Source organism: Bacillus rossius, chromosome 10 (assembly GCF_032445375.1).
Source record: "Bacillus rossius redtenbacheri isolate Brsri chromosome 10, Brsri_v3, whole genome shotgun sequence".
Taxonomy (NCBI): Eukaryota; Metazoa; Arthropoda; class Insecta; order Phasmatodea; family Bacillidae; genus Bacillus; species Bacillus rossius.
In genome coordinates this window covers 51,278,603-51,290,902 of record NC_086337.1, presented here as the reverse complement: position 1 = coordinate 51,290,902, position 12,300 = coordinate 51,278,603, and the positions used below count along the sequence as shown (strand labels likewise).

The window sequence follows — 12,300 nt, the reverse complement described above, 5'->3', positions numbered from 1 at the left end:
GCAATTTTTCATCAATGTTTTCTTATGACGTTATCACGTACAATTATCGTCCGTAAACCGACTTTACAGACAACTCCCCCTCTTTTTTTTTTTTTTTTTTTTTTTTTGGGTAGTCACAACATAGGACTTAGCTTCTTCGGCTACTTGTTGAAGTCAACACTTGTGAACTGGTGTGATCATCATGATAGTTGTAGTCGCCCGGGTGAATATTATAAGTACTTTCCTCGCGGCGCTTACAGACCAGAGTCTGTTGGTGAATATGAGGTCGCGAGAAGGCATAGAAGGTCTGGTAGATATGATTTATGATATAACATGTCAATACAAAAAGAGATAAATAGTAAAAATTTTAAATATTAAAAAAAAAATCCAAAATGGCAGGGACTTTATCCCCTTATTGCACGCAGGAAGCGACTCATTTGGGAAAGTCACTGTCTGAATGTTGTCAGAACAAAAATTGCCTGAGCTACAAAAAAAAAAAAACCAACATTACGCCCTCCCCTCTCCATTTTTTTAAAGCCAAACAACTGTTTGTAACTTAATTAGAAATTTTTCCTTTGTCATACAATTGGAAAATTCTTCATTCTTATCAAAGAACTGGCCTTCACAAAACTCATTATGATACATATTTATTTTATAGCAAAAATATAAACCTTTTAATTGTTCCTCATTTAGAAACAGAAATTTTTTTTATAGTATTATACGTCAGTGTATGCAGAGAATATTTACCAAAATGTTTTACCTGAGTAGGACTTCAAGCAAGGAGGTATAATAAAATATTTTAATTTAGTTCATTCAACGATAATTTTTTTTTAGTTTTTAAACTATAAATTTATTTTAATTCTAGGTCTTAAGTTATCAATATATTGTATTGTCAGAAGTTCTTTACATGTAAACAAATTTTCAACTTATTTGGACGTCAAAAAGTTGGTACAAATTGATTCGAAAAATTTTATTACATAGTCCATACATTCATTCATACATACAGGTCATGCTAATACAAACGGTAGTAAAAATAATCTGATGTGATGTGTGAAGATCGGTTAGATCAGGGACTTTAAGGGGCCCGCCTCGTCAGGGCTGTATGTATGTTAGTGAGGCGGGATGATAAGCGCGACGCTCGTTGGTATTTCTAACGCGCTATAGCCTCTAAGCGCAAGGCTCTGAACTGGCGTGCAGTCTTCTCGTAGACACAGGATAACTGTGAAATTTGAGCGGTGACCGTAACATTATATTGCGGGGAAATGAAGATAAAGGTGTAATTCAAGTCCCATAAGTGCTTTCAAGAATCTGTACAAGTTTTTTTACGCCTAAAAATTACTCTGAAAACATGCGTTTTATCCATTTTAACTCTTCTAAAACTACAGTTTAAAAACTTTATACGAAATTCAAAAGTATTTTTCGGTCATCAGCGAACTCTTAAATGCTTTTCGTCAGCAGGCCCCACTCGGATATGTTGAGTAGTTTTGAAATCTCGTTGTTTTTTCCTGAAGCTCTGCACACCGTGTGTGTGTCCGGGTAGGCGGGGGCCCTTAAATAAAACGGCAAGAATAAGTCCCTAGTGATCATGCTTAGAGCGACGCACGCTACGTCTAAGGTTTCAGTTGGCTGCGAACCGACTCGCTACTCGAAACATCGAGTCGGGCCTGAAGTTGAGACCGAACCATCGACGTCAGCCAAACGGGTGGAGACGATTCAGCGATCGTAGTCCCTAGTACTCGTCACCAACAAGTGTAGATCTTGGGAGATGCAGATCTGAACGCTATATATGCCGTTGTTCGACTAGGGGACTAATTCTCATTGTCTGTGATCGCTATGATTCATGCTCCCGTGTCTTTGCAAGGAAAATATGACATGTTCATTCATATAACCAGGGCCGTCAAAAAGGTTGGAACAACAAGCCCGGGGCGGGTGAAAGTTCTTTGGGGGTCGTGGCCAACTGGTGAGTTTCGAATTTTGAGTTCTGAGATTCAAATTTTTTTTTATTTCGTATGTTTACCCGGATAGTAGGTCAAAAATTTTCACAAGTCTATTAGTTATGCGATACGCGCAGATCAAGTTTACTATTAATTATGGGTCGCAGAAAAGTTTATTATTTATAAATATATTTTATAATTGTGGTGTTTGAAAAGAAGGGTAATGGGGAAGGGGTAACGAAAAAATTATTTGCCCCCTGAGCCTTTAGTTTCTCTCGACGGACCTGCATGCATGGCCCCCGCAAGGGTGGGGCTGGGTTGACCCCTGGGTCCAGAGCCCGGGCCTGGAGGGGGAATGTTTATATTTAAATGTTTAACTATCATAATGTTTTAAAAAATAAAAAATAAATATTTTTTTTTATCCAAAGAAATTTTAGAAGGTTTCACATACCTTCAGCTAATTTTATTTTTCTGTAACTATTATCTTTTTTATCTTAGTGTGTGAAGGAAATGTAAAAACTAGCTATGGTTATTTTAAACTAAAAAAATTTTATAAACAAGCTTAGTTTGGACTTATAAAATAGTAACCATAATTATATCCTGTATTTTCAGGTTAAATAACATTGTAAAAAAGAGTGTAGGTAAGAAATAACCATGCAATTATAATGTGGCGCGTGACTGTAAAATTGGAAAAGGGGGAGGGGGCCGTCTCCGATCCTGGGACCAGGGCCCGTGATCGAATGTGGGGGCCTTGCGTGCGTGTGGCTGGGCTGGAGCTTGAAGCGGTCCTCGGAGGTGCCACCATCTTTAGTCGGTGGCCACAGTTGTGGTTCTCCCGAGGCGACCAGTGGTTAGTTACGTCACCGGCTGGGTCCATCTCGCATCTCGGGGCTTCCCCCCCCCCCCACAACATTTCCGCCTGTGCCCCATTCCCACCTCATCGCGCCTCGTCGTCCCATGTCCGCGAATCCACCGGAAGTTCCATGCCTTAAAAATTTTAAAAATTATGTTTTAAAAAAAAAGGAAAAAAAGAATTACTCTCCCGCCCTCAGTGTATTCCTTAAACAGGCCTTGTTAAGTTTCAAAATAGCGTGGTTTCTTCGGAAGCTACAGACACAACGTTAATGTGCGTCCAGGCAAGCATGCACAGTGCGACACGGACAAATACCTTACTTTTTGGAATGGATTTTGGTGTAGTACTATCCAGTGCAGGATCAGTTGCCCAAATTCCACGCATGCGCAGAGCTCACTTTTTCGTTTATCTCGTGCAGATGCCCGACCCGCATCTGGCGCCGTCAACTCGTATATAGTCATTTCGGTGATCTTTCAGGGACGTACTAAGCGTGTTGGTGTGCCAAATGAAGCTTAATTATAGCGAAACTATCCTGGAATACATTTTATACTTTTTAATGGTCATGGGAAGAAATAATCGCAACTTTAAGAGTACTTGAGAAAATAAGAAAAACGGTCCTAATTTTTGTGCGATGGTGCTGCTCTCTATAGTAATTTTTTTCCCCCCGAAATTGTATCGATGGTTGCGAAACGTCCGCTTTAGTGCGTGGGGCCTAAAGATTTTTTCGCAATCCATCATCACAATTCTCGTGTCGAACCTTTCCTGTGACGAACGCCCGGGCGACGTTTAACACCCGCCTCGAAATTTTTACCTGCCGAGGTAACAATTTTTTCAATTGCCACTTAACCACGAGCCTCCCTCAACACAGCGGTGATGCATCGTCAGGGATTGAGCTATTAGTCAAGCGCCCCGGGGCTATCGAGTTACGCAAGGGCTGCTCTCCCAGCGACTAATCATTTCCGATGTCCTCGACGTTAAACGGCAGTTTTTTTTCCTCTCTCTCTCTCTCTCTCTCTTCCGTCTCCAAACGTCTTTTATCACGCCCGGCGATTTCACACACGAGCGCCTCTGTTCCCCCCCTCTCCCCTAGATCTCTGAACCCCCTCTCACCCGTATCATTCACGGCGCGGAAAACACACCTCAGGCCGTCCTCGTTTAACCCCTGTAGAAGTTCGCCTGCCGCCTCTGTCTGGACTGTTTCCCCGGGTGGTTTGGGGGGGGGGGGGTGTTGGAGGTGTGCTGTGGGAAGGGGGGTTTGTGAGGGCGGGGGTGAGGCTGACCCCTTGGAGATTAATCCCTGAGATTTATCGCTGCGCCGCAGCTTCACTACGACATTTTTAATGAAATAACGAATGAGGAATAAATTTCCATTAAGTTACGGCTCTCTTACCAAAATCCCTTCCTCGAAATCCGGGATCAGAAAATTAAGAGCAAGGGGGATTTAGTCCGCCCGAGGGGAATAAATTAATATCCTACGCGGCTTCGTGACAAGTAACTGACATGCCTAAGACCCCCTTTTGGCCCCTTTCTTTTTTTCTCGCTGCACAGTCTTTATGGCATTTTGTCGTGTGCAGAAAAATTCCCTACGCTTCTTACTTTGCGTTAGATCGTGGGATATTTTGTTTTGTTACGTTTTTAAACTTTGGCAGAAAGTGAAATTAAACTTTCGAGAGGGTAGCAAGTTAGTAATATCTCAGACATTTATGTGAAATACTTGTATCGGTTATAGTACTCTATTTTCATTACAGTCACGTAAATTGGGGTGGGTTCCATGGCAACCCTACGTTTATGGAAACCAGTGACGATCTCAAAACGCCCCAGTGTTTCACACATTCCAGAATATTTTCACACTTGATTGCACTCCACGCTTTTTCTTTTTTAATTTTTGTACTGGAAGCACACACTCTTATGCCGGTATTCCAAGACACTGTACCCTGACCATATTTCCAGTGCACAGTGCGACACGGTCAGTACATTACTTTTTGGAATGGATCTTGGTGTACTTTCCAGTGCCGATCAGATGCCCAAATTCCACGCATGCGCAGAGCTATTTTTCGTTTATTTCGTCCAGATGCCCCACCCGAATCTGGCGCCAACTCGTATATAGTCATTTTGGTGATCTTTCAGGGACGTGTTGGTGTGCCAAATGAAACTTAATTATAGCGAAACTATCCTGGAATACATTTATACATTTTAATGCTCATGGGAAGAAATAACCGCAATACTTTGAGAAAATAAGAAAAACGGTTCTAATTTTTGTGTGATGGTACTGCTCTCTCTCTCTAGTAATTCTTTTTCTCCCCGAAATTGTATCCATGGTTGCGAAACGTCTGCTATAGTGCTTTGAAACCATTTTATACCCTCGCGCAGGGCACTGTTTATTAAAACGGTTGCTGATTTGTTTTGTTACTGGGATTCGGTTTGGACTAGTTCTGGAATACGGCCCGCGAGTTAGGTTACGGTCGTGTCCCAACAAGGCAGTGCTTATTTGCTGCCTTACCCGAACGTCTTAGATTACCGCCCTTAATGGTTTTCGAAGTAATGAGATGGCATCTTAGGAACCTAAGAAGGCATATTAAATGACCAAAATAAAGTCTGTTTGGGGGTTTCTGAAGGCATTCAGGACTGAAAATTTAGTAACCAAGAAAAGAAAAGTAGTTAGAAGCACAGAGAAACATACTAAAGCAGAAGCATAATGTGGACTCTGTTGGTAAAATATGTAAAGTAGTGAAGGATACGAGGGCGTGATGGATGCAAAAATATTTATTGGTGCAATGAATACAAATTTATACATATATTTTTGGCCAATTGACTAAGTTTAATACAAAAATTGTACGCTATTCTGTTACTTTACAAATTTTCTTACACAGAAAATTTTGCTTACACTTTAAAAAAGTTAAAAGTTTGTTGAAATTAAATGCTCTAATTTTTAATAACATCTCATACCGATGATAAGTGAAGTGAATCTTTACCTAACGACATATATAATTAACAATAATTTCATTTTTTCAGGTTAAAAAACCCATTAACTATTATTTTATTTCGCGGTTAAACGTTCCAGAATATATGCAGATTATTTTATGAAATGTAAAGAGTAGTTTATTCGTTCCAAATTAATGTTGATACAACACAAATGATGAATAATATGCGCCTGGCTAAGTGGAACAGAAAACTGAAAAATTCAATAAAATAACTACGGAGGTCTATACTGCATATTAATTACTTAACGCGCCATTCGTTAAAAATTAGCGTGAAACGCGACCACAACGAACCGCGAGGGAAGGTATTTTCGTTGCAATCACTTCACATAAAATTTTATTTGCGGTTAATAATGGTTGCACAATGGCTTTATACACACAGTAATTTAATGATACCAAAATAAAACTAAACACGCGCATATTTTTACAATTATTTTTAAACTCTTTAATTTTTGGCGAATATATAAATGTACGTGCAGTGAAAATAAAATTTTAACATGTTTTTCATTCTGTAGTGAGTTTATAATAATGTCCATTATTAAATATTGTGTCAGATTTTACTGACAGAAATTGTGTTTCGAAATTGCTTTTTGGAATAGTAGATCACAACTAATTATTTGTAATTTAACTAATTACAGGGAACAAGTAGTCCTAAAATAGAAAAAATCACATTTAAACACTCTAAGGTAATGTTATTAGTATATAACAAATTAAGACCATTAAATAATATAACAAAAAAAGAACCACGTCCTGCCGATCACATAAAGTTTTCTGTGTATGCTTTTCACATAACATTCGATAGATTTAAATAATAATTTTAGTCTTGGAGAGTACCCTTCAGGACAAACTACACACAGTCCTCTGTATAGTCGGGACAATAACGCCAGTTCATTGGTTGCTGGCTTGCGAGCGTCTCAACAAGGTTGTCTGTGGTTGGACACCTCTGTGGTTAATGGTCTCTAATTGGCCCAGAGCCCTACATAAAAACAGTGAGTTAATAGTGATAACAGCTCAAAGGTATGTTTATTTTAATTTGAACCTATCGCGAAATAAAGCCACGAATTTTTCCGGCAATAGAAATTATTGTATTTCTATTGCCTAAAAGTATTGGATTTGAAATAAGGCTATCGCATTATGTAGACACAATTTTCAAAAAATAGTATTATTCGAAAAATGTTTGCGAATAAAGAAATAATAATTTGTCTTTTTAAATATTTTTATATCCATACAAATGTTTTAAATGTAAGGTATTATTTATATTACTGGACATCATATGTTCAGAGTTTTGAAGTGTAACGGGATTTAGACAGGCGGCTTTTGCCACACTTTTTTTTTTTACTTCAAGTGAATATCTCAGCCGAAACTGGGATGACAGATACGGGATACAGCGGCGAAGAAAGCTTCGCGTGGCTTTGGCAGTCGGAAATATTCAGCCACGACCTTCCCGAAAATGTTCCTGCGAAAGTTTTTTACAAACCAAGGATAACCGGGCCCGAGAATCGAACCCTGGTCCTCCAAGGACCATGTCTCGTGCCTGACCACCGCGCGGCCTAGGGAAGAGTGAGAAGGGGGGGGGGGAACTACTCGCTTCACGAGTCGGAAACCGCAATTTCGACACTCCATTGGGGGCAGCAGTGAACGTGTTTCAACACCAAATTAAACTTTTTTTTTTTATGTCCAGCACATTTTCGACGTACTTGATTAAAACAACAAGAAACATGTACCACGGGGATCAATCATACGGGATCATGCCATTAGTTCAAGGTCTCACGGGATCAACTTGGATACACGATACGGGAATTTTACACCCAACATATTTTTACACATATCGAAGTGTCGTTATTTCGATACATCGTTTGAATAATGTCGATTCTTTTTAAAATATCGACTTAAAAAATATTAATGTATATCTGACTATCGTGATATCGAAACTTTTAACATTATTTAGCTAAATGTTTGTGTGTGTAATGTGAAGTTCATGATGTAACCAAGTAGGTCGTTACCACAACGCCGAAATACCATAACGCCGTTGACCACAACACCGACAACTAGAAAACTGCTGTGTACCACAACGCCGAAATAACAACAACTGAATGAATTTGCGTGTGTTTCTTAAATGTACCTTAACGCCGAAATACCACAATCAAACCTAACCTTACCTAACCTAACCTAACCTAGCGTAATATAAACTAACCTAACTTAACCTAGCCTATCCTAGCATAGCCTAACCTAACCTAGTCTAACCTAACCTAGTCTAACCTAACCTAGTCTAACCTAACCTAACCTTTGTGGCAGTCCTGCAATGACATTTTTTGGCGTTAGGTGTATTTTGGCGTTGTGGTACACAGCACTTTTCTAGCTGTCGGCGTTGTGGTGTCAATTTGGCATTTCGGCGTTGCGGTGCGTCCCCTAACCTGGATATGTGATCGCCGAGTGTCGCTGACGGGAGGCTGCGCCGGTCTGTGTTCGCAGTTCCCGTGGTGGACGTGCAGGGGGTGCTCGGCAAGAAGACCATGCTGCCCTGCGACATCGCCCCCAGGGACCGCGACGACCACGTGCACATGGTGCTGTGGTTCAAGGAGGCCGACGGCGAGCCGCTGTACAGGTGAGGCCGCGCTTCTGGTCGCTTCTGGTCGCTTCTGGTCGCTTCTGGTCGCTTTCTGGTCGCTTTCTGGTCGCTTCTGGTCGCTTCTGGTCGCTTTCTGGTCGCTTCTGGTCGCTTCTGGTCGCTTTCTGGTCGCTTCTGGTCGCTTCTGGTCGCTTCTGGTCGCTTTCTGGTCGCTTCCTGGTCGCTTCTGGTCGCTTTCTGGTCGCTTCTGGTCGCTTCTGGTCGCTTCTGGTCGCTTCTGGTCGCTTCTGGTCGCTTTCTGGTCGCTTTCTGGTCGCTTCTGGTCGCTTCTGGTCGCTTTCTGGTCGCTTCTGGTCGCTTCTGGTCGCTTTCTGGTCGCTTCTGGTCGCTTCTGGTCGCTTTCTGGTCGCTTCTGGTCGCTTCTGGTCGCTTTCTGGTCGCTTCTGGTCGCTTCTGGTCGCTTCTGGTCGCTTCTGGTCGCTTCTGGTCGCTTCTGGTCGCTTCTGACGTGAACACGTCTTTAAAATCGCTTCCCTAGCGGGAGGCAATTCAAAATACGAATGATAACAAAATCGAGAGGGTACAGTTTGTTGTTGCAGCCAGTAGCGTAGCCAGGATTTGTGTATTGGGGGGGAGGGGGTTAAGAACCATGGGTCCCCCCCCCCCCCTATTAAAGCGGAGGGTCCCGGGGGTCCTCCCCCGAAAAATTTTGGATTTTAAGGTGTAAAATAGTGCTATTTGAGCTGTCTTCGGTACTTAACTTTAAATATTGTAATGGTAAAAATATTATTGATTTTTTAATAAAAAAAATTGTTTGAGTGATCAAGTAAGAAATCAATTGAAGATTTTTTAATCAATCCAAGTGCCTTGTCCACGTCCACTCAAAATCATAAATCATGCTCGAAGCTCGACAATACAGAAAAAAAACAAAGGAATAAAAGTGGTTGGTTTTCGGCAGAACTGGCCTATTCCTGGAAACAATTAGCTTTAGCTTGAAGGGTTAACCAGTCACCACCTGCTTATAATTACCGCGCTGGGTAAATACAATAGGTGTAAGATATTTGAAAACTTGGGACCCGTCACGGCGTCACAACCTTATAGCTTCTGCTCGCGACAGGGGTAGGGCTAGCTTACTCTTCCCCTCCAGTGCAGTGGCCGGTGATAGCAGTAAGACACCTAGGCTTTTAGCTAACCTACTTTCAGATAAGAAAAAATATAGTGGCTAAGGGGGGCGGGGGTTCGAACCCCTAACCCTCCCCCCCCCCCCTGGCTACGCCCCTGGTTGCAGCTACATATCTATCATCTCCATCCAAAATTTAATTACACCACTGGATAGCAGAAGGATCAAAGAATTCGTTACGCCAAGTGAGGACTGTGACGCATCGCGCGCGGTGGAGGGGGGAAGCGCCGCCATTTTGAGGTCATTTTGCTGCGTTTCAAGATTTCCATTTAGTTTTAAATTTTGACTCGGAGAAGCTACGTCGTTCGTTTAGGTTTCAATCGTCAGCTCTCGTCAAAATATATCGATATAAAACGTTAGTGTTAAATAGTTACAGTGAATATATATGCTGTTAAAATAAAAATAGTGTATTTTTTTATTTTATATATAAAATATTACTTGTTACGTACACGTATTCACGTACAACACACGTTCGTGTCCATGACACAGCCAAAACCCCATTTTTTTTTCAACTTCACCATCGAGACATTTTGTTCCGCCCCAGAAACATTCAGCTCGATAAACGTCTGGTGATTGTCGGTGAGTATGGATCAGAATCTCAATTTTTAAAAACAAGCCACTTTTTTATATAAAAAAAAGTCATTGCAAACTGTTCCCACAATGCAACCACTACACTTCAGCCAACATGGCGCAACAATTAGTGAAAAGGGGGTGGGGGGAGGGGGTGTGGAAGGCTTCACACAGTTACCATGAACTCATCCTTAGTACCTAATTATTTCTAAGTTACAAGCAAGAGAGTGTGCATTGCATTAAAAAAAAAATTCTAAACATTTCTCGCTGCGTGGAATATAAGAATATGTTTAGTTGAACTTTGGAATATTTGAGAACATATATGATGTTATGTACATTACGATCTCAAAAATGTTCATAATTTTCTAGAAGTTTCAAGAATGTTCGACTAAATTAATATTATATAAACACTATGAAATCTACCTGCGCATGTAGACTGTGCAGAAAAATATACATATTATTCTCTAGAATCAATCAATATTGACGGTCGCTGTTGGAATATTGGAGAACATATATGATGTTATGTACATTACGATCTCAAAAATGTTCCAAATATCATCCTAGAAGTTTCCAGAACTTTCCAAAATCCATATAGATGCTATGAAAACTACCTGCCAATGTAAGCTGTGCAGAAAGAGATAGGCTTTATTTTTTCTCTAGCCAGTGTGTACTAATGAATCAAACGAGGGTCCGCTGTTACGGAAGCTGTGCAGTTTTCGGGCGGAAGCCACTGTACTCTCTGTTTGCTCTGCGCTCTGCGCTCGGCTCCCCCCCCCCCCCCCCACCAGGGAGTGTTTTCGCACCAGCTGCCGCCCGGGGAGCATCTCGTTAAGCGAGCCGTAAAACTTGCCGGCGCGCGGCTCCGGGAAAGAGCGAAGAGTAATTTCCCTCCGCTGTTTACGACCGATGCGATGATTATGCATCCAGCGCAGTCCTCGAGACGGACGGAATATTCTTCCTCCTCCCCCCCCCCCCTATCCCCGGCCGGGAGAACTAGACGTGTTTGTATTCTAAACTCCCCAACTTAAGTTTTTGAAGCGCACGAGCAAATAACACTCTTCCGCTCTTGCAAACAGTTTGATTGCCTGTGTATTCGTCGCTTAGCTGACAAAACATCTTATTAACAGTATGATTGTCTGTGTATTCGTCGCTTAGCTAACAAAACATATTATTATCATGTCAGCAACTTTACAAGAGGTTCAAACAAATGCCTTTTATTTCTTTAAAGTATGTATGGTGTGTACATATATGTAATGCTGTGCTAGATTTATTTTGAAACCAAATTTTGAATATTTTATTTTTACTATATAGCAAAGGGTAGGTACACTCCTATTACCTCAGCACTCAGCAGTGTTAGCTTTGTGCATTTAATACTTAGGTGATTTCCTTTTTGTGCACCGGTGCTGTTTTATCTACAATTTTCGCCGTAAAAGTTGTATCGGTGGATGCGAAACTTCGGCTGCAATACGTTGTTTTCAAAAAGTAATTTCGTTAAAAATGTCAGACGTTATTGTTTTCTAAGCTACGATATATACGTTAAACTTTTGCATACATTTTTTTTTAATTTTTGCGAGGTAAATTCATTTAGCCATTGTGTCGGTGTCTTTCTTTCATTTTGAATGTCAATTGATAGTAATTCACTCATGTCATAGCCTTAAATAAATATTCAAACAAATGTAGTACACTGAGTAAAACGAGCCAAATATGCAACATGATCATTGGTTGCTGACTCGTGTGACGTCTCAGCTTTGGTTGAGGGTTCGTCAGCAGCCCAGGACCCTCCAGATAAACTGGACTGCAAAAGACTACTATTCTTTCTTCTAGAAAGGCATGTTTGAGTTTTAATTTAAATGAACGTAATTGTACTATTTTTAGCTTTAGGAAAGAGGAACGTTAAGCAGATTTTATTATGAAAAGAGTTCGCAACTGAAAGAATAACTGTAACATCTGTGTCAAGTAACTTGTTTCAAATTTGAGAGCTATCGAAAGCAGTGCCATTTGTTGCTAATTTTAAAACTGTCACTTGCAGTGCGACACATGATGTTCGTTCACAAACACAGAGAAGCACATGGAGTGGGGTTCACAATCAAAAACTGACACAACAACAGTGACAGATGGGTACGTGTCCTACCATTCGTGCTCCTTCTGAGAACTAACCAATTGTGACAAGCTACTTGACCCACACTATAAAAAATTGGATTTTGATCGTAAGCTTTCTTTGCCATAGTTTTAAACTA

At 40.9% G+C, this 12,300-nt stretch overlaps 2 protein-coding genes across 2 annotated transcripts in view; one reads left to right on the top strand and one right to left on the bottom strand.

The window, feature by feature from the left end:
• The window catches only part of LOC134536131 (E3 ubiquitin-protein ligase sina-like), a 932,635-nt gene that overhangs the window by 610,891 nt on the left and 309,444 nt on the right, over positions 1-12,300 (bottom strand). The window lies entirely within an intron of this gene.
• Positions 1-12,300, top strand: part of LOC134536129 (protein turtle homolog A-like) — a 258,254-nt gene that overhangs the window by 146,797 nt on the left and 99,157 nt on the right. Inside the window, exon 2 of the mRNA XM_063375714.1 lies at positions 8,217-8,349. Within this exon, the coding sequence (XP_063231784.1) occupies positions 8,217-8,349 (133 nt within the window). The remainder of the gene's footprint in view (positions 1-8,216; positions 8,350-12,300) is intronic.